This window comes from Strix uralensis, chromosome 7 (assembly GCF_047716275.1).
Source record: "Strix uralensis isolate ZFMK-TIS-50842 chromosome 7, bStrUra1, whole genome shotgun sequence".
In the NCBI taxonomy this organism is placed as follows: Eukaryota; Metazoa; Chordata; class Aves; order Strigiformes; family Strigidae; genus Strix; species Strix uralensis.
This window is the reverse complement of record NC_133978.1, coordinates 37278428-37301282: the sequence shown is the minus strand read 5'-3', so window position 1 is coordinate 37301282 and position 22855 is coordinate 37278428. Positions and strand designations below refer to the sequence as shown.

At 41.8% G+C, this 22855-nt stretch overlaps 1 protein-coding gene across 6 annotated transcripts in view; it reads left to right on the top strand.

Moving 5' to 3' along the window:
- The window catches only part of FGFR2 (fibroblast growth factor receptor 2), an 87217-nt gene that overhangs the window by 4301 nt on the left and 60061 nt on the right, over positions 1 to 22855 (top strand). For 2 of the 6 annotated variants that reach the window (XM_074875442.1, XM_074875441.1), the window contains exons 2-4: positions 568 to 824; positions 16185 to 16451; positions 17128 to 17202. In XM_074875442.1, the coding sequence (XP_074731543.1) occupies positions 650 to 824; positions 16185 to 16451; positions 17128 to 17202 (517 nt within the window). In that variant the 5' untranslated portion in view covers positions 568 to 649. The remainder of the gene's footprint in view (positions 1 to 567; positions 825 to 16184; positions 16452 to 17127; positions 17203 to 22855) is intronic. The other 4 variants (XM_074875443.1, XM_074875444.1, XM_074875445.1 and 1 more) reach the window with 2 other exon arrangements.

Sequence of the window (22855 nt, the reverse complement as noted above, 5' to 3'; positions counted from 1 at the left end):
CAGAAGGGGGTATGTCCACAGGGGAGCTGGAAGTCCTGAGGTGAAATAAAGTCTTAGAGATTATCCAAGTCTAAAGGGTATTTTTCAACTTTTTCTTGTGGAAAGTTACTGAATTCTTGCAAATTCAGCTGGCTGCAGAACTGCCTAGGTGAAGGAATGAAAACCAAGACAAACTTACATAAACCTTCAGACAATAACAAGAATATAATTTGTATAATTGTGGTAATTTTGTAGCATTACGGGTTATGTGCCTGCACATGTGTGCGCCTCTCATTTTTTAAAAACTGTATATTTTTCTGTCAGTAAAATAGCTCTCTAAATATGTGCTGAGAAGTGATTCTGTGAAAACAAGGAGGACTTGGTTATGCCTCAGGTGATGATGGAAACTGCTAACAGAAAATGAAAAGTCACTCACTTTTCACATACTCTTGAAGCTGGAAAACTATTTTCCCCATCCTCCTCCTCCCCTCCCTCTCACCTCAGCTCTGTTTGGGGCTTTCTGAAGTTTTTTGGTTTGTGTTTTAAGATGTCTTTGCTGACAGTGTTAAATCTTTCTCCACCCCACAGCAGCCGCCGTCGTTCCAAGGGAGGAGGTATTACCCTGGCCGAAGGCACTGCTTTCTCTCCATGCTTCTCTAGAGGTGTTCAGATGGGATTAAAGTCCATATGGAGATATGGAAATGGACCAGGAATTTACTCTAAAAAGATGGTCAGCTGGGATTTGGGTTGCCTTATCTGCCTGGTGGTGGTCACCATGGCTGGACTTTCCCTGGCTCGACCTTCGTTTAATTTAGTTGTTGAAGACACCACACTGGAACCTGAAGGTAAATCACTCTAGAATCCTTAATTCTGCAAAATAAGTTCATTCTAAATGCCTGAACATCTGACATAGAAGAAGTCAACATCTTTATGTGCTTTGGCAAGTAACAGATTAGCCCTCAAGAGTTACGTTTTTTCACTTTTCCTGCTCACACATGGGCCGTGTTCATGCAAGCACGCGTTTAATCTTATGCAAGCAAGTGGTGTCAGTGATTTCACTTGGGACTGTCATCACGTTGTATTATCAAAGCGTACGCCTGAAAGTTTTCAGGAATGGGTCTTTCAGGAAACCGGTCTGTTGCACTTACATACATGTTACATGTTGCTGTCTCAGGGAATGAAATGGCTGTATAGCTGCATGTCTTTTCTTAACCTGAGAAGTTCAGGGAAAAATAAATCCCACTGGCTTTCAGTTGTGTGGCTTGAATGTTTAATTTTGCCAGGCACTCTGCAAAAATGGTGTTTCTGCAAAAATGGTGTTGCAGCTTTATTGGTGTTTGTACTTAGCAATAGGGAAATTTATTCTAACTGTTAATATCCAAGAACAATCAGTACAGTGTCTGGATTGCAAGTTCTGGAAGTGTAAACGTTGAGATCTGGATAGCCAGGACTGGAGTTTATTACTGTGAAAGCAAAGGCTAATTGAGACCTTTACATTGGAAGAGGTGTTTTGATAAAACCTATTTTGAGCCTGCACCTGTTGCTAGGTTCTTCTAGGTATATCTGTTCCTCAAGCTTTGCAAAGTGTTTTTTTTCTTCTCTAAAGAGCTAATGAGGGGCTGCTTTTTTATTATGGAGAGCTGATTGTATGTAAGAATGATTTTACTGTATTGTGTGGGATCTTTCCTGCTCTCTGAGCACCTGGAGGGGAAAGCAAGGCTTCCTTCATAAGGTTTTATCTGTCCTTTGGAGGAGTGATTACGTTTCTAATTACTTAACTGTCAAACCAATGTAATAGTCCATACAGCATTTCTGATCCGGCGAGGTTGCTGGAGAGAATTTGACCTTTACACGTTCTACTACTCATGTCCACGGATACAGCTTTGTTTTTATTTAATACATTTTCACACAAAACTTATTTGTTTCTATCCACTGCCTCTAAAAATAGACGTCACCAGCTAACACATTTTTAGAATCCGTTCCAAGTACATTTTTATTGATGGCAGGGGATGAACTATTTAGAGATGATGAGCCCTCTTCCCTAGCAAGCATTTCTGAATAAAAATTAACAAAGTATAACAGTATTGTCATCTGTCAGCCATAGAGATTGTTGATAGCAAAGACTTTTTATTTTTCCTTTTGAAGGTAACTCAAGAATTAAAAAAACCTCCAACTCTCATCACCACTTACTGTATGATTTGTTAATTGCACATCTGGTGCCTTTTTGGCTTTTCAGAGGAATGACAAAATCATGATGAATAATTCTGGTTTCAGATTAGCTGTTTGTAGTGAGGTCCCTTAGTTTTAGGGTTAAATCGGAAAGAATGTGATTGCATGATTGGTGGAATATTTTACAGGGAGAAGAGTAATGTTCTTTGAATGATGCCTGATAATTTTTCAGCTTTTCAGGGGAAGAATAGCTTTTATTATCTTAAAAAGCACAGTTTAAAAATGTTTCTTCCACAGTGAATATCCAGGGGGTGGAATCTGGGTTTTATCAAAGAGTAAATTGTTAAAAAGGATTTAAAACTTCTTCCCTGGGCAGGAATGTTACTGACATGAAGCAATTTTAGATGTGAGAACCCAAATTATTACCAGAAATGAGGAAAAAACAAAAAAAAACCCTGCTTCTAAGTTAATGGTATAATAAGAGCTTTTATGCTGCAGAATACAGGGAATTGTGTGGGATTTATATCTGAGATTTAGGAAATAAAACCTCCTTTATGTACTTTGTTAAACCCCTTTTAAAAAAAAAAAAGCAAGTTTTTACACAATCACCTTCCCTGGGTTCCATCACTGCCACCCACAATCTCTCCAAGCTGAAAACAAAACAAAAAACCCTTCAAAAAATCTCTTCAAAGACAAAGCAGACTTCTTTTTTAATTTAGTAAATGCCATTTTGGCCACAGCTAATTTGGAGGGTCAGGTGCTCTAATAATGTAAATTTTTGGTAGGGCTGCTGACTGTGCAGTCATTAGAGCTATGACATTTCATACCAGCTGAGAAGGTCAGCGGGGCCATGACCTTTGGTGACACGTGTTGATCTGTTCCTTAGTCTTCCTTCATGGACATGCCCTAAATTTTGTCTTTTTTTGATGTTAGGTGCTTTTATTGTTACTATTTATTGTCTTAGTGACTCAGAATATTCACAAAGCTGTATGCAATGTTAACAGGAATTGAGGTTGTGGCTTTTCATTCCTTTGATTGTAACAGAGAATATGCTCTTGTCTCTTAGCTAAACATAACTTCAGGGATGTTTGCAACCATTTTCTTCAGAGTAGCTGGTTAAGTATGTACTTTATAGAGTAATCAGCTGCATGGATATGTGCAGGATACGTGCAAGGCATGCATCGAGGTATTTGACTTTTGGTTATCTGCAGTCAATTCGATCTCTTTGGTAGCACGCTTCTCTTGGGTGCTTTCATAAAATGCTGGACTCGTTGAGCTCTGAATCTCATCTGGGACCATTAGATATTACTCTGGTACATATGAAAGTATTTACACTGAAAATGGTATCTTGAGCCATTGTAAATGATAATGTCAATATTTATTTCATGGGTGCACGTTAAGGGCTGGATCCTGAGTATGGTTGTTACTGGTTGCTTTCTTCCTGAAGCAGTGATGTTAAAATCTGAGGCTCTTAGTGTGAGCAGAAACAGGACCTGTAGGAGTTAGTTTAGGGACTGTCAACTATCAAATTATATCTTGCATCAAGTGTTTACGTATGTTTTTTATCCTAGGAAGTATGAAGGCTTTCTCTTTAAAATATTTGGAAATAATTCTACCCCAGTGTGTACAAAGGAGCCATTCTCTTTCTGTGTACCCAGGCTGTGAAGGCCTTTGATGATAGCCAACATTTCAAAAGGGCTCTGACCGCACACATAGGTTGAAGGGTTACTTTGTGAATTGAATAATTAGTTTAGACATATATTTGATAAATAGCAAGCTCTCCCTCGACCTTCCCTTGCCCAAGCTGTGTGTTATCGTTCTGCTGGGTAGCTAATTTAGGCTCTTTTCCCACATGCAACGCCTTGACACTGTCCTTGGAGCACCCACTTAAAGCCCTCGCCTGGTGCAGTAACAATGTGTTTCAGTTCTTTTAATTTAGGTCAAATTTCAAAGGACTAATTTAAGCTTTCCACAAGGGATAGCCTAATTCCGTGTCCTGTGAAAAACACAGTGGTTCAAAATGGCCTTAAATGTGCATTTGGGAGGTTCCTATGAGCAACAGTGAAGGAGAGAGAGACCTTCTTTAATTGGTGATGTGTGCTTATGGTGGGCTCTGAAGTGAGTAATGAGTTGTCATTTGGATTTTAACTCAGTCACAGATATTTGCTGGCACTAAACAACAGACGAATATAAATACAGTCAGTGCGGTACCCAGAGCAATACCTTCCTTTTTGTACAAATGTTGCATAAGATGAGCAATATACCTTCATTTTTGTAAAAATGTTGGCAGCGCTTTACAGGTTAATGTCACCTGTGGTCACGGTGGTTGGCACAGTCCACTTGGAGATCCCTCCTTAGCTACCACGACCTGCCTGGATCAGGATGGGGGTCTTGTGAGGTGCTTCCAGTTTGTGGGCAGGGCTGTAGCCTGTGGAGGAGGGATGCTGCGGTGTTGGGATGTCCCCTGTCCCACGGGGAGCACTGTACTCCCCATCCTGGGGTGCCCCATGGGTCCTCTCCATGCTGGTGCCACCCTGCTGTGAGGATGGAGGGCTGGTGGGACCCTCATGGTGGTCATCTTCTCAGAGCAGTGGCAGAGCACCAGGTTGCTGCTTCCAAGTGGGTAGGAAAAATAAAGCAAAAAGTTCATCCAGAGTTCCCTTGTTACTACTTTTTTGTCTCTTTTTTTTTTTTTTATTACAATAATAGTGGCTTTGATATCTTCGAGTTATGATTAACAATTCAAATTGATAACAATTCAAACTGATTAATTAAATAGGAGTGTTTTTTGTTTTTTTTAAGGAAGGGCAGTTATCACAGCCTATTATAGAGGAATGTGACATCCCCACAGCTTCGATTAAGGGTTGAATGCCCTTTCAGGGGTGTCTGGTTCAGTAAGTTATTTGGCCCAGTGCACGAATGGCTAGCTGAGATTCTGGGGAATTGTACAAGCAGCCAGATTAAATCATTCTTAACGTGTCCATTCTGTGTTTAAAATCCACAGTCCTTTAGCCAGGGGCATAGTCCTGAGCTGCAAACTAATTGGGCATGGGTAGGGTTGTTGTTTACGTCAGTGTTGATGAGACACTGGGAGTTGGTAGTGTGTCAGTGTGGTAACTATTTTGCGAAGTACCACAAATAATTGCACGTTTCAGGCTTATCTGCCATACAATTGCAGCTTTATGAAGGGGGGAAAATACTAACTTTTAGGGATTTGATTCCTTTAGTTATTTTTTTTAAAGCCAGAAGATTTTCAGAGATACTGAGTTGGGTTATTTATTTATTTATTTTTGGTTATTCATTTATTTATTTTTAAAAACCACTTGTATAGATAAAACCCCAAACCAACGATTGACTCCAATGGTTGCATTGTTTTCTAGTTTTAAAATAGCTCTTCCCTGGCAGAGAACTTGCAACAAATTTCAGGTTATAGTAACTTTTTTACAAGCAAGTTACAAACCTTTGAAAACAGAATTTACAATGAAAATGCTGACAACTCCAGTTCTGCAAGGTTGTGTACGTGTGAGACGATGGACTATTGTGGTGTTTTAATAATAACCATAGCATGGCTCTTAATGAGTGTATTTCTATATCAGCTTCCCCGCTTCAGTAGAAATGATTATTTGCCCTTATACAAATACATTCAAAGATTAACATTTTCTTAGAATGAATGTTTAGTTTAGGAACAGAGGGGAGTATGAGGAAAAATACTTAACTGTCCCTTTTTCTATGGTTAATAGAGAAAAATTCCTTACTAGAAGGATCAGATTTTTTAAGTGTTGAACATTTGTGAGTCCTCAAAGTTGAAGCGTTAGAGTGAAAGTGGAGACTTTCTTCGAAGCAGCACTCCTTACCAATATAAATACGTGTTTTTAAAAGAACCATCACCCACTTAGGCAAGTTACATCTTGTCTATTTGTAATAGTGCACCTGGTTTAACTAGAAGAGAAAATTTCTTTCAGAGGTGTTAAACAAGTGCAAAATTTATGCTGGAAAGACAGCAGGAACCCCAAACATGCCTGAAATGATTCAGAGTTTGGAGTTTTGCACCAGTGTGACTTGAGGGTTTGGTTCCCTGATCGCAGGCTGGACATGCTGTGCTCCTCCAACACAGTGGGTCAGGTGGGAGCATCTTCTACAGAGTTGGTTGGGATGGACTGGTTTGTGTTTGTGGTGGCTGTGGGAAACTGGACAGTACTTGATTTAGCATGGAGCCTGCCAGGGTAAAATTATCCTTACAGCAATTTGGGAACCGATCTGAAATTTAGACCTTTAACTTCAGGTTCGGCACATGACGCTGTGTGTCTGTAGCATTTGGGGGCGGGGGGGGGAATTTGGCACAGCGTGCCCCCAGAATCAGAGGTGCCATCTTGTAGTATTGGAGACTAAACTGGCTTTTAAACTGATTGAAAGAGAAGTTGGAGCAACTTTGAATACAGGCAAATCTTAAATAAAGACCAGATTTGCAAGAGTGCAGCAGCCAACAGCTCCTGTTATAATTACGAAACGTGCGCTGGGAGTGCCGAGCAGTTCTGGAAGTTTGGCCCTTTGGGTTTCAATCGGAGTCGAGAGAGTCAGCAAAACTGCATTGGCATTTACTGCTTGGGGACTGCACCTCTCAGCGAGGACAGTTGCAAAATGAGATATTCTGTAAGAGCTTGTAATTCATATACCAATTATGTACATCTCCAGGTTATCCTTTCCCATCTCTTAATTATCACTGCTGTTGGTTTTTTTTTTTTCTTCTTGGAAAAAGAATGCCTTTTTTCAGGGGTTTGTTTTTCCTGGACCTACTTCTGAGTATCAGAGTAGTCAGCACCTGGCATAGAGATGTGTCTCATGGGCATCACTTTCTGCTGGTTTGGATCCTTTTGCTGCTTGTCACCGCACAAATGGCATTATCCGTATCGAAGGGAGGAACAGAAAGGCAAACTAAGTGCTAGCTGAATTCTGCTGTTCCACTTCCTTCACTTGCCATGCTATTATTATTTTAATTGTATTTTTAAAATGACTGTAAGTGAAAGCATTTGGTGAACCTCAGCGAAGCTGAGTTGAGATCTGACCTACTTTCATTCCCTTCCTCACATGCTGTTGCAAGTTGTGTGTAATTATTGCTTTTCCTCCCCCGCAAAAGAACTGGCTCATCAGTTTGGGACATTAACCGATGTCGAGCAGCCTTGCAAAGCGCCTTATGGTAGCAAAGCCACCAGAACTGAGACAAGAGGAAAACTCCTTTGTACCAAGGAAATGGCTTGCAATTGTGAGGGTTTACTGGGAAGAGCAATGTGCTGGGGGCATGGAAGGAAGAAAAAGGAGGATGAGAAAGCTGGGTGGGGAGGTGAAAATCATATTTTGGCTGTATTTTAATGATCTTTTCTTTTTTCTCCTAGCTTTTCATGAGTTTCTATTTTGAAAGGAGTTTTGTGGCATGGTAGTTATCACCTCAGGCTTTCTGCCAGGGGACTTGTGGCTGTTTCTGAGTGGGGTTTGGAGTTGGATGCTGTGACTGGACATGCCTTAGTCCGCACTGACCAGGACAAGTCTGTGGGAGGTTAAATCGTGGTTGGATGGGACAGAACTTGATCAGAGCACCATGCTGCACGTTAGTTTTTAAACATAATAAAAAGTTGTGGTGTAGAAAAACTATGTAAGGTTCATAATCCCCTTTAGGATGGCCTATGTGGGTGTGCAGGGGTACAGGTGAGCTGCTGGCAGGTCCGGCTGTGGGGCATCGAGAGAGCGTGTGCTTTCGTGAGACTCGCTTTGCAAGTTTGTGAAGTGCCCTGCTCAGTGTCTCAGTGTTGCAATGTTTAATTTGTTTCAAGGAAAGCAGTATGATTTGTAATTCTGAATGCCACCCAACAGTTCTTAAAAACGATTTTAAAACCCTGGTTTAAATTTTGAGCGGTTATTGAGCCTGATTCTATTAAACACAGTTTAATCATGAAAAATAATCCTGTTTAGATATTACATTGTTGAAGTACCCAGATTTATTGGATACTATTTCTCGCCAGGGTGGCACAGGTATTTCAGACGTACAAGATTAACACGGAGGCTCTGTAATAAGTCTGCAGCACACCACTATTCAGTAATAGCCCTTCTACTAATAATTTAGAAGCATCTGAACCATCTTCCATTAGTATGGCAAAGCGCCCAGGAGCCACTGCCACAGTAAGGAGTGACTGGAGGTGTCTGCAAGTTAAAAATAACCCTTGTCATGTAAATGGTTGTGGGCCACCTGGAAGTGCAGATAGCCAGCCTACCTTTTAACTTCAGGGCTTGTTCTGCTGCTCCTTCCTTGTCCCCAGGTACCTGGTGACTCTTCTCTGTGCGGAGCTGGGATTAAATTAGCTCTGATGTCTTTTGACTGAATGTTGCTCTTGTTTATAAGGGAGCCTGGTATGCCTTGATGATTTGAAGTGTTTGGAGAATATCCTATGGTTTATACGCATTGTGGATAGGACTTTCAAAAGTGATGAGGGGATGTTTGGGGATATTGTTTCCAGTGACTTTTTTCAAATCCCACTTCCTAAAGTGGGGGAAGATGAATTTCAGGGGAACAGGCAAGACGAGACTTCCAGACTAGTTGCTAAAATTAAGAGGATTTGTATAGTCAAGTAAAAATGGGACCGTGTACAAAAGAAACAACTGCTGACTTGCTTATAGGGAATCTGAATAGATGTTCTCTGCATCCAGAACTAACAATCAAACATGAAATTGTGCAATTTTTAACCTCACAGTTGTAATTTATTTCTTTTGCATGTTGAGTAGTAATAGTCCCGAGCACTGCCTTCGGCAAACCTGGAAGAAAAAGGTTGTGTTTTTGTGTTTGGATTTATGCTATATTCTGTTATGTTTTTATGTTGCTCTTGAAATGCAAATAAAGAATGTGAAAAAAGCTACAGATTGGAATAGATACAAGAAAATATTGAACCAAAGAAAAACCCTTTGCGACTAAACATACGTGCTCATACCTTTTCCCAAGGCTGTATATCTTATATGGAGCTTTTTCCAAGCAGAATTTAATGCTGAGTTGGACAGTGGGAGTTGTTTAAATTGCTCTGCCACTTGGTTATGTGCAGAATACAATCAAAAAGATTTGGTGTTCTGCTGTTGCTGAAAGTAGAAACAATGAGAAAATGATCCTAGTCTTGGATTCTGCTTTTTAGAGAGAAGGTTAATTTTTTTTCAGCTTTTCATTTGAGGTTCTGGCAAAAGGTGATACATTTCCCTTTTGTATTGTATAATAGATTACATGAGAAGACTCTTCTGTAATGAGTTTGAAGAGTAGTTAATTATTTTTGAGATTGTGTTACATGTGTGTTAGGTTTCTATTGTAGTCCCCAGTACACTTAGCACAGAGACTCTCTCTTATTTTAGACAGCTGATGGAGCTTATGGCTTGAACAGAAATGGTCAAAATTTGGTGCCTGGAACCAAAGGTTCAAATCCTGAAGACAGCCTGTAGTTTCTCACCATACTGATGAAATTATAAAAGGTAGCACAACAATTTTAGGGGTTTTGGTGTGGCTGCTCAAGGTTTGGGTGTGTTTTCTCCCTCCCTGGTTACCAAGTCTTTGTGCAGAAGACAAACTGATGCTTTGCTGTTTCTTGCTCTGTCCCATATTTGGAGATAAATCCTACGGTGACTGTTGTATAAAGAAGTCTTCATCCTGTAAGGAGCAGACCGTGAAGAATGGGGACAAACAGGAAGAAATTGCAGGGCAGTTCCCAGCAGCAGGAGGTGGCCTTGCTGGTCTCTCTGCTGTTTACTTTGAACTTGGCATGCTCTGAGCCTTCCCTGGCTTGGCTTCCAAAAGCATAAAGCACACAGCCAAGCCCATGAGCATGTGATACTTGGCATTTTTGACGCATGTTGCGTGGTTGTGCAGCCATAACTCAATGATCACAACTGTAAAGACAGGTAGGAGCAAGCAGGCTACAAGTTGTAGGAATTTTTAATCTTTGCATGAAGCCTAGACAAGTACAATTTCTTTTTCTTTTGAGAAGGAGTCTTCTTCCTTTAACCATGGGGTGAGACGCATTAACCCAACTGCTTTGCAGCCATCAAAGCCATGCTGAAATAGTTCTGCACCTCACCCCGCATCAGCCAACACACCAATATAGCATGAGTTTTGCCCCCACTGCTCTCTCTGCTGGGTGTGGTGAGGGCCTTGTGTCTAGCCAGAGCTAAATGCTGCTTGGGGGTAGTTACCTCAAGGAGTTGCAGTTCCATAGCTGCTCATCTGCCAAAGAGCATTACACAAGGCAGATAGATGTAATCACGTGGGGATAAATTTAGGTGCACATGCAGAGCTTTTTTCTTGGCCGGGGGGTCCTGCAAGTGGTGAAACACTTTGCTACTCACCGGAATTATTTATTTTTCTGAAGTCTTCAAAGCTTAGGAAAACAACTTAGTGTAGTGTAATATTTTCCCTTACCCATGATGACATTGGCAAGTACTTCAATTGGAGGAGATTCACTTTTTTAAATGATCTTAGTATATGTAACACTCAATAGGAGTTGACATGATGCTGGAGGTCCATGCTGTAGCCCATCAGTGTGGCTGGAAGCTCTACGCTTGCTAGAGTACCAGGCATATATTATGTGGCAACACTTTGTTTTGCAAATGTTCACTTCCAGGGCAAAAGAATTCTTCCTGTTCCTCTGATAATTTTTTTCTTGGTCTGATTTCATCTCTTGTACACCCCAGAAGAGTAGGTCCTTATAGAATAAGGATAATGGGATTAAAGAAGATGCCAGGAAAAAATATCTCAATTTATTTTGGAGAGTCTGGCGCTTAACATTTTGTGGAAGTCACTGCTTTCAAATAGAGCAGCCTGTGAGCTTGTTTTAAAGGAACAAGTGAAGACTTAGAATCTGCCACGTATTTATGTTTTTAACTATCACAGATACCTCTTTGATGCTTTGTGTTTGATGAATTTTTTCTACAAGGCCTAGATCTTTTTCATCAGATTTGAATAATTGATGTTTTTATACATTAGAGAGGGGGGATATTATTCTTGCTCTTTGGAGTGTTGTTCAGTGACAAGGTGGGTTTTTTAAAAAATTTTTTAGTGTTTTGAAATTATAGAAGGAACTGTAGTAATTTGGAAAGGAAAGTATTTTATCAGAACAGACTTCCTGATCATGCCTGGTGGAGGCAAAGCTGGGCATACCTGGCAGCTAGCTGATGGAAATGCAGTACAAATAAGACAGTGGGAATCCAGTGATTTTTGGAGAAGCAAATGGATGAATTGCAAATACTGTTTTATCCCCTTTTGTATAAGGAGATGTGCTTAGCCTTTGTGGCTTTGGTTTGCTGTTAGCTAACAGGACATAGTCACCATGGCTAGGAATGACTCTTTGCATGTTTAAACCAGCAGCTGTTTCTTTTGTAGGCTGAGTTTATCATCCATCACCAGAAGAGGATGTGGAGCTACTCTTAATATTAGCCTGACAACTTAAACTGAGGGAGAAGCCCTGGGAGGTGGGAGGGAGGTTGCAGACCTGACTGATGATATTTGGGCTCCCTGACCCCGCAGAGGCTGCCTCCTGGAGCGAGCGTAAAGGCTTGGGTTTGACTCACAAAGTCCTGGGGCCCATGGCTGTTCTGCTTCAGGCATAGTTTGACATCCCCATTCTATGTTGCTCATCCAGCGTGGTCTTGCTGGATCTTCCTCAATGACAGGAAAAACAGGAGAAGGGGTAGGAGAAGCAGGAGGAGTGGTAGTGGGTGGCAGCCTGGCGTTCCCTGTGGGGACATTCAGTGTTGCAATGAACCTCTTGGATTCTTGACAGGTCAGGTCTGTTGACCCTTCTGGGCACGCTATGGTGAGTGTTTAGTTATTTACTAAAGCCTTTTGAAGAGAAAGTGGCTTGATGGGGTCTGAGTCTTTTGTGTTATGGAGAGTTGTGTGAGAATCTTTGCTGGGGTTAGCTATTAGCTGATTGTTTAATTATTTGGCTCTGTAACTAAGTAACTAAATGCCTTGAGCCTTAAGATAAGCAGCTCTTTGTTAACATTTTAATAAATGAAGGCAAATAATAATTTAAAACCTAAGGAAGTATAAATGTCTTATTTTGGTGACCAAATCTTGAATAAAGGCATGATTTGGAATGTAATTGCGTATCTCATAATAATCTGAAATAACACATTCAGAATGTCCCCAGTCCTCTATTGTGGTCATGGTTTTTATACAAACAGTATTTACTCCATTTGGCTGGGTGGCATAAACCATGCTGCGAGACTGCAAGCAGGCAAAGAAAAAGTTCACGTCTGTTTATTTAACAGCAACTTGGTTTTCCATGGTGGTATTGTTCAATAGCTCCACCTATAAAGTTTAAATACATTGTGTGCACCACTATTACAAATAAGGATGTAGCTGAGAGCAGACAATAGCAGAAGCAACGTGTCCTCACTTGTCCCCAGTGCTTAAGAACGCCACCTGAAATTTTGCACGTGCCTTTGTTGCTTGTTTGTTTTTTAGGGGGTGATGGACAGTTATTTGCATCGGGTGATGCACCTTTGCAGTAGGAGCTAATGTCACAGTTACAGGAGAATTTGCTTAGGAGGGAATCCTGTGCTGGCTTCCCACGGCCAGGCAGAGCTTGCCCAGCAAAGGGCTGATTTACAGGCTTATGGTGATGGCTGAAGGACACAGTTTCAAGGCGGAGCTTCAGAGGGGGCTGGAGGAGCCATGGGTGTGATACCAGGTCATCAAGCCTTGCTTGGTGACGGAGACTCTGCAGGGCTATCTCCTCCTTCTGCTATCTACCGATTTTTACTGAGGGAAAATTCAGGAGGATGCTGCTGAAAACACTGGAGGGTGGGTTCAAGTGAAGGCTGAGCAAACTTACAGCCTTTTTTCTCTAGTACGCTAGAGAAGATGTGGAAGTGGGGAAAGACTCCTGATGTCAGCCTCAGGGGAACCATTGATTTGATGGTACAGTGTGCACATGAGTTCAAAATTTGTCCCTAAATTTCAGAGCGATGTAAAAATCCTTGTGCAGTGTCCTGGAGAGAGAGTTAACTTTGCAGCGTAGGTTGTTTATGTGCTGTTGGGAATTTTTTAACAGTTGAAACCGGTTGATTTTTGCAGTGAGGCTGTTGGGCGGACTCCTGCCTCAGAATCCCACCTGTTCTCTGTTTGCTTTTGGGCACCATTTCAAACCCACACTGGAAAAAGTTTATAGGCAAACATTATAAAAAGTGACAGTCTTAAGTGCTGCTACATTCTAGTTTGGCAACACAAAGGCTTACCTGAAATAACTCACTATTTCCAAACATGACTTCATTATTTCTTGACATCACTTTGTGCTGTATCTTCCCTGATACTCTAGAGAGAAAGAAATGGAGGAGGATAATATTTACCAAATGCTAATAGCTATTTGAAACTTGTTTTTCTTCAGTATACTAGTAATTTTCCTTGTAAAAGGAACTTTTTTGTAATTTTGAAATAAATTACTGCTCTTGAGTTTGGATTTGGATTTGTGTTGAAGGTCTGAGCGTAAATTTGGGGATAGTAGTTTAGAAAGAGATGAAATCAAGGATGGGAGGTAGAAAATTATTTTCCTTATAATTGTATGTGAACAACTGATCTGCCCCGGAGGACGTTGCAACCTATGAGACCATCCTGCGAGTTTCCTGGCACCCTTCAGCAAAAGCCTCTAATGCACTTAAAGGAGGGTTGAGTTATCTTCACCCATGGTGGCTTTAAACAAAGACACTTTTAGACTCCAGTACATTGTTGGCACAGTGTAAACTCTGTAAAAGAAATATTCTTTGCGGGTCGAGTGTTACAAAGAAGTCTTAAAATCCTCAAAGTAAATTAGCTATCTGACTTCAACTACCTTTTAATTTGACAGTGGAATCTGAGTTTAAAAAAATCTCAGGCAGACTCAAATATACTCATTATTGTTGCAAAATATATGTAGAAAGGAGCCCATGTTCCTTCTGGAAATTAGATTTCTAATAGCATAGTGTAATAGTCAGTGAAACACCTGCATTGCAGATCTGTGGATTGGTGACTATCAGCCAGACCGAATTAGTTTATAAGGAGTATAAAGCTGTATTGTAGCTTGTCCTAGACCTTGAGATGGAACTTTGCACACTAGAAAGTTTAGAGACCTTGTTATAAAATCTAAATCCCAGAATCTTTACAGTCTGCATAATTGGTCTCATTTAAATGGTTTTATGTACTTCTCCTGGCCACCATCTTGGTGCTATGCATGTATCAAATCCGTTGTTCGAAAAAACGTGTTTGCCCTAGGGAAAAAGCCAGGAGAAGCTTTGCTTGCTTTGCAGGGGCACATCCCTGGATCTGTTCTCCCTTTGCTTCGGGCAAGCTCCCACTGAACTCCCTGGAATTACGTGGTTCTAGGATGAGTGGGAGGAGAAATAGGCCACACTATTTTCAAGTGCACTAGTATAACCCAATATTTAAATGCGTGAGTGTCCCACTGCGGTGGCCACTTCTGGTACTTGTAGAATCATAGACTATCTTGAGTTGGAAGGGACCCATAGGTATCACTGAGTCTAATTCCCTGCTCCTCACAGGACTACCTCAAACTAAACTACTGACAGAGCTTCAGCATTTCCAAACTCCCATCCACAGGCTAGTTCAGATGTGATGCTTGTTTCTGACTTCTCTGTTGAAAGTGTGATACAAGAAATGACAATGCCATGCCCCAAGGATGAGGAACACGGGTTTCAGGGTTTCGATATTCTTAGAAGCAAGGGTGGACACCAAGGAGTCACCTATTTTAATATTCCCTCAGACTCCTAAACAAACAAAAAGAGGTGTGTGTTTTATTTATATGTGTACACAGTGGTGCACAGTTGGTGCCTGCCCAGGGAAGGATGTGTGCCAGGGTGCACGCGGGGTAGCAGCTGTTGGTGTGATGTGACCCTCCTCCTGAGCAAACAGAAGATTCCTTCATGCTTTTTTTCCTTTATTTATGCCGTCCTTGGTGAGGCCAGGAAGTTCGTGGGAGAGGGATACTGTGGTTGTAGGGAGAAACCAGCTACGAAAGCAGTCCCTTGGTCTGGCACAGCTCAAGGGTGTCATAGGTGTGCCGAGCTGTCCCTGTCCTCCTGCCCCTATGGAGACAAGGGCCCAGGGCTGCGGCTCCCTTCCCCCTGCCGAGAGCTGCCCTTGGAAGGGCATGATGAAGCTCTAGTAACTATAGGCAGATGTAGTTTTCCAAGGATGTTTTTTTGGAAAAAGACTGTGGTTTGACATTCTTCTCGTTATTTGGTTACAAAAGGGAACTGATGGATGAGCCATTTCGTTTTGAACTTCTCTTTGTGACTTTGTAAGCTTTGCTTGTGTTTCTGGGTTTCTGCTCAGGAGAGGCTGTGAAATAAGAAATGAAGCAAAAAAAAAATATTAAAGGAAAAAGTTACTGTCACTGGGAGCTGAGTTGGCAGTGTAGAAGGCAAATGTAGAAACTTTGGAAATGGTGCAGGGAGAAGAAAGGTCCTCATATATGCTGTGTATAGGAACTCATGTTTATTAGCTTAGTCAGTGAAGGGTTTTTTGGCCATCCTTTTCTTCCAACACATATCTCTTCAGTTTTTTTTAAAAAAAGCTACTTACAAAATCAGATGGGTAAAGATAAATATTCCTTTGAATCAAAGACACAAATTCTAGGATATAAAACTGAATTTGCTTTTTGAACTCCTCCTGGCACCTCCAAATTCTCTGAAGCCCCCAGGCTCAGCAGCACTCATCCCCCCAGGGTCGGCTTGCTGTGACCAGCAAAAGGGGTTGTGCCTTTGCATGGCACTTAGGAGAAGGCATGTACTGAGACACTGATGAAAAGGGAATGAGCTTTGTTTGAAAATAAAGCCTATCCCATACCTGCATATGGTTCAGTTTTACAAGACAGATTGCTGGGCTAATCTGGATGCAACTTTCTTATTGAACGTAACTTGATTTCTGTGGATAAAAGGGGCCTTCACTGACTTTTGTTGGAAATTCTCTCCTTTCCCTTCTCTTTCTTCTTTTTCCTCCTTTCCTTCCACCTTCGCAGAGCCGCCAACCAAATACCAAATCTCTCAGCCAGATGTATATTCAGCACTTCCAGGAGAACCACTTGAGTTGCGCTGTCAATTGAAAGACGCCGTCATGATCAGTTGGACTAAGGATGGGGTCCCTCTGGGCCCCGACAATAGGACAGTGATTATTGGGGAGTACTTGCAAATTAAGGATGCTACACCCAGAGATTCGGGCCTCTATGCTTGCACTGCTGTTAGGACCCTAGACAGTGATACTCTGTACTTCATTGTAAATGTAACAGGTGAGTGAGTTAACTGTAGGTTTTTGCATGTAGAAGCTGTAAAATGTGATATAAAGACACATTATTATATAACATGAAACAATCCACTCAGGCACAGTAAGTTGAGCTGAGTTCTGTAGTTATTTCAGGTATTTTCCTCCTTGTCCTGACCCTGAAATGGACTCAGTTTGTATATACTCCTTTTACTTCGTGGGATCTATAGCAATTAACAGCTGCTGAATAGCCCTCTTTTATGCCACTGTGACGGGATTAAATTATACAGAGTCGCTGTGATGATGATAAAACCAGTAGAATGAATACAAGTTCCCCCCCCCCCCCGCATCAGAAGAGGAAAAGGGGTGTCCTACATCCTTTAAGTTTAGAGATAAATTGTTCTGGAGATACTCGGTTCTGCTCAACTGAATGTCTTTAAGAAAAATAAAAATTGTAAGTGAAGAGGGATTTTTGGAGTTAGCAAGCTCCCTTTGGGAACTTTGTAGCATTTCAGGATTATTAGCTAGTTTTGTTAGAATTTAATAAGAATAAAACATTTTGTGGCTGTATTTTCTTTTTCTATAGCTTCTGCACAACTAACATAACATCTGTTCTCCTTGATAGATCATCTAAGATAAAGCATATTGGTTTACTTATCTGCAAAATAGGCTGGTCTAAAGACTTGATTATTTTTAATGTGCAGATGCTCTTTCCTCTGGGGATGATGAAGACGACAATGATGGGTCCGAGGACTTTGTGAATGACAGCAACCAGATGAGTAAGTAACAGCGAACTGCCAGAAGTCACTAGCAAGATCCACATGGAAAATAATGTCCCGTCTTTCGCACTCCTGCCTTCAGAGCTTCTTGATTGTTAACTGCATGGGCTGTCAAATAGTGTTATCTTTGTCCTTTTCCATTTTCTGTTTCACATAGTTCATAACTTGGAAAAGAAAAAGAAAAATAAACTAATATTCTTCTAAACACGCTTTACTGGTCTGTACTTTCTTTCTCCCTTCTTGCTAGCTCTTCTGCAGTTTCCTTTCTTCCTAAATTGAAGTTCAGTCTTTGTCTGGTTTAGACTCTCACAAGATGAACTAACTTTGCCTGAACCTGAGCTGAAATCTGGCAGAAGAAACAAAGATCCAGCTCACTTTGTTAAAAGGTGGTATGGAAACTTTAAAAATAAAATTAAGTTGTAATGAGGCAAATCCTTCAATCCTTAATATCAGCAGAAATCTCCCCGGGGAGAGTGAATTTGGAGACAATGAGGTTTTTTTGTCTGCAAAGGACCTCAAGGTTTGTTTCAAAGAAAGCAATCCAGCATTAAAACCACATTTTAGTTACTTATGCATGATGAAAATGGGCTAAAAGAGTCTTAAACCTATCTGAATGTTAAACTTCAGTCCCTTTAGAGAATTTGGAAAGCTATTAATAGGCTCTAAATAGAGCAGTTGCTAAGAAAAAAAAAAAAAGTAAAATTCATATTGGTTCCTTATGCCCCTATGCACTGTTGCAAAATCCCTGTGGTGACTGCTAGTGCTTTGTCTATTGCTATCGCTTGTGCTTTGTAAAGTCAATAGCAGTCAGAACACAGAAATCCTTCATGGGAGATGTCAGCTAGTTACCGAATGCAGTAGCCAGGTAGTATAATTGCTCCTCAGCCTGATTAGTAATTGGCAGCTATACTGTATGCCTGAAACACTTGTTCAGATGATAAAGTACGAGCCTGATTTCAGCTCCCCTAGTTAGTTACTGTTGTATACGACTGGCCCTGGTCTGAAGCTGTGAAACATTAGATGCTATTTAAAATGATATAAGTTCTTAGCTGCCTGTTTGGCCCCTGCCATCTGTTAGTGTGATTAACCCTGTCTGATTCACAGGTGCAGCTTGAAGTGACTGAGATTAAGCAGCTGGAGGCTGCTCTGACAAAGGAATGTGGTGGCAAAGATAATTGGCAAGTTTGGAAAAGGGACACTGCTTTTAAAAGAAGTTGTCTAGGCAAAACCTGCCAACTCAGGCAGTGTTAGCATTCCCCTGAAAGGACTAGTGGGTAGAAATTCCTTTCAGGAAACATCCCTATGTCTGTTATCACTTCAGAGCTTTATTGGTGTTGGTCAGGAAAGGACTTGCAGTATTTTCGGTGTGTTAGCAAAAGACAGTTGTGCTTGTAATTTGTGCTGGTGGGTTTGGTGATCTGCTGTGAGCACAAATGGCTTTTGGAAGCGCATATAGTGAGGAGAAAAGAAAAACACCTGATCTCAAGGCTCTGTAGTATTGTGGTAACGATTCCTTCCCTTTCATGCAACAGGGAGAGCTACCCAGTGGTGTCCCCTGTAACAGGAGTGATGTTCTTGTAATGTGAGCTATCATTTTAAGCGACTGTTAATCAATCTTGATTCAGGAGCTGGTGAAAGGCCATTGACAATTTCCGTCTGCCAGGGATGGGGTCTGTACTTCAGCAGGGGTCAGTCACACTTTCCCTGCTCAAAATGAAAGATGCTTCTAGAGCGTGAGCGTTTAAACCTCTCAGATGGTGGGGAGAGCGCAAACTCGTGCGGCGTAGAAGGGGGGAAATTGCAAGAAGACAGATTGCCCCTGAGCAGAGCATTGCACAAACAAGTCCTCATGCAATAGCTTTTTACAAGGTGCCCACAAAACTGCTGGGGCTTGTTGGAAGCCGTGGATGGGCGCGGGAGCAGCACAGCCTTCCTCCCGACGCCTGAGCGCTTGATGGGAAGAGCTGGAAGAATGATCGTGGCACTGCATCCCTGCAAGTAGTCTGTTTTCAATGAAAAGTTGCATCATAGTAACTCGGTTGGATTAATACAACGTTGCTGAAAGAGGGTTGTGATTTTGGCAAGATCAGAGCTACATGAAAGTTAGGGGTGGGATTTGGTGTGGTGCTTTTGCAAACCACTGAAGCTTGCGTATCTGGTGTTTTCTAAGTCCTCCCATCACTATTTCTCTTCTAGATTTTATATCACGTCCAAAAGGCCACATCTCCTTTAAGATACTGTGTTGCAAGACAGATTGAAAAGCAAATGAGGAGTTGAGGAGTAGTCTTAAGCCATCTCTGAGCGTGCCACGTGGCACGCAGTGGTGTGTAATGGTCAAATGCCCTTCACCACCTTCTCCTGCCTATGTTAGGCAGAGCCTGGGGAAGTCCAGGACCTCACAAGAGTCCCTAGTTGCTGCTTTTTAACAGAAGGAATTCTTTAAGTGTTTCCTGAATCATGGTTTAAGCTTTGCAGATCTAAAACAATTTAACTGATAATTTACATACAAATTACAGCTGCGATCATTACGGATAAGCAATGGAAATTGGCCTGGTTATGCCTTTACTGATGGAAACAAAAGGCCATAGTCTTCAAAGGTTGTTGCTTTTTGATGAAACAATTCTGATAAAGTCCAGCTGTCCTGGCATGTTAATTATGATGTGATGAGGCAGGAAATGGCTGTAGTGCCTTCCACAGGAAACTGAACCTTGGCATTCTCATTCCTGCATATTTAAAACTAAAGCAAACCTTTTAGAGCTGTTTTAGTTATGATGGTAAGTATTTTTCTTTTAAGATTTTTAAATTTTCTTTGCCTCTGTTACAAATATATTTTTCAGAGGCCAAGGTTTTCAAATGCAAGCAGAGAGGCTGTTGAGGAAACCTAGTGTGATTTTTCAAGGCTGCCTAGAAAATACAACTGCTCTTGAGGTCAGCGGAGGCTGTAAGTGGCTCGGTAGCTGTGAGGAGCAGCTCGTGCTTGGGAGAGGAGGGCACTCAAGTGTACACATGTGCATTTGACCATTTGCCCTGTGTGTATTTTTAAGTAAAAGGCGTGCATAGCAGATTTCACTCTGCGTTTGGTGTCCTTTTAGCTTGACAGATATTTTAACTGTCTGAGAAAACACTGTGGTAGATTTGTTCCAGACTGCATCCTGAATAGATTTTTATTACTTCCAGCTTTTGTTGAAGGGATTAGTGCTTGTGGGGAGGGTGCAGGATTGGTTCCACTGCAAAATAGTCCTCTCTCTCCACAAAATGGCTTTCTTGGCAACTCAGTTTTTCCCTTTGTTGCCCTAAAGAGGTGCCTTAGCTTGGTTCTGGAGGGCCACCTCCAAGGACAGTGATCTGGGACTTCCTTCTGCAAAGCTAAGGGCTGATCATCATCAGTTCCTACTGACAGCAGTGGAGAATCCATGGTTGGTACTTGTTGCCACGTCCTCATAATGATTTTGAGAGGTAGCCCTCATGTAAGGGTTTTCTATAATCCTGACTCGGTGCTGGCAAGGCAGCAGCTGTCGTGATGGTTGCACTGAGGTCCACCAAGAGACCCCCAGGTTGCCCTGAAGATGTTGTTATTCTGCCTTGAATTCTAGTCAGGCGACTGGAAGCTTTATGACTTTTTTTTCCTTATCACCCTTTAAACAATTTCTTCTGAGCCAAGCAATGGTAAATTGGCACCAAGAACAAAAAGTATCTAAATGTAATCCACATGCTGTTCTTTTCATGCCTTGAAGAATTTCAGAAAGGATGAAACAAGGTTCAAATTCATCAAATCCTGTAGAGTGGAAACCCACTCAAGGGAACAGCAAAAATTGGATGTTGCCTAGAAGTGTTTTTTAATTAAAGGTCAAATACAATAGTACTGAAAACCTTGGGGGGGGTTTGATGTGGTGATTTCAGGCGCACTATTGCCTGCTTGAGGTGCTTGTCAGGCAGGCTTGGAGTTGACTACTTTTGTATTTCTTTGTATTAGATAAGTCCAAATAAAAATTGAGGAGTCCTGAAGTGAAGTGGTCCCCTGGGCTGCCTAATTTCAATTTCACATGCAGGAGATTTGCCTGATTAGATGTAATGTATTTGCAGTGGAGTGCAGTGTGGGTCAGCAGGATATTTTCTTCACTAATGAGAGCTCTAAAAGCAATCAGGAATTCCCACCCGTTCCCCTGCTGCTCGTTACCACTATGTGCTGGAGTCTGCCCTGTTGTTACTGTGAACTTTTAACAGTGGTGCTACCTACTTCCACCTGTCCTGTTAGCAAAGATGGGATGCGATGGACACTGTAAAAGGGCTGGGCACTTGATGGTACATACTCGTTAACTACTTGCATTATTAGTTTTAGTGAATCTGGTTGTTTTTCCTCTCAAGGTGAACAGAAGCAGTAAAAGGTGCTTTTAGGTTGTGATAATCTATAAAGAGAAACGCTGTGTGTTAATCAGATCAGTCACTGTATGAACGCACAAAATGAGGGCGAGTGTTACAGTTTGTGCATGTTGCTGTCTTTCTCTCTTCTTCCCTTAAACACACTACGGAGCTGCCAATATACATTGCTACTACCAAGTGAAAAATGGTAGGATGTCTTGAAGCCTTTTCAGACAGTGTTTTCAACATGTGATGCCTGCATGTTTTTCTCCAAGCTCTCCTGTAATTCAGGAGCATTGCAGGTTATGCTGATGCGAAGTTGGGTGAGGGGGGTATTTCCCAGCAGAGACCTTTCTCCCAGCCTGGGGAGTTTCCTTTCCCCCTCTCCCATGGCACAGAACTGAGCCGCTTCTCTTTGCTCCTGCCTGCATCCTCCTGACCACTTCTCTGCTCCCACCATAGAGTAAAGTTTTTCCTCCCTATGCATTTGTTGTATATGAGTCTTATTGGAACATTTCTCTTCCAGGATCAGTTTTTTAAACGGTGAGTGTTGATGGAAGGGGGGTTTATATGCAAGAAAACCAGAGGATGAGCTGCACTGTAATGCAGTTGAAACCTGGCTGCATGAAGCAGGCTTGCTTGGGGAACTGTTGGTAGTTGGATCCTGACTAGCTCAGATGCCCTGGTCTGGGGGTGTACCCTGATGGGAGCTTCTCCAGAGCTTGGACCGTCCTTGATGGGAGCTTCTCCAGAGCTTGGTCCATCCCACCTGTGTGCTGCAGAGCAGCATCGCTGTGGGCGAGCTGTAGAGCCTGTGGTTCGGAGGTTGCGCGTGCCAGCCACTGCATCCAAGCTTTTTGTGCTCTGTTTGTGTGAGAAGGTGTGTGTGATGGACACGATGAGAAGTGACCATGCTGGCTGCAAAGTTGGCATTGCCTGTTTGGGGTCAAATCTCGGCACTCTGCTCTGTCTGAGATACCAGTATAACTGGTTTGGATGGTTGATTGGCTTGGACCTGCCACAGTTCACTCTGTGGGAACTGTGCGTAAAGCCCAATAGTGGTCACTATACATTGCCTTGTGGAAGATGTTTAGCAGTTTCAGAGAAAATACCCTTTTAATATATCAGTACCAACGTGTAATTCCACCGTTGCTTGGCATACTTGTAATGTAATTTGGTTTTTGCGTGTAGTAGTTAATTCCTTTGGTTGGCTTTGTTTAAAGTCCTCTGTTGTTTTAATGTGACCCTGGTTTTAGCAAATAATGTTAACAGTGATTTTCCTTGCATCCCTAAT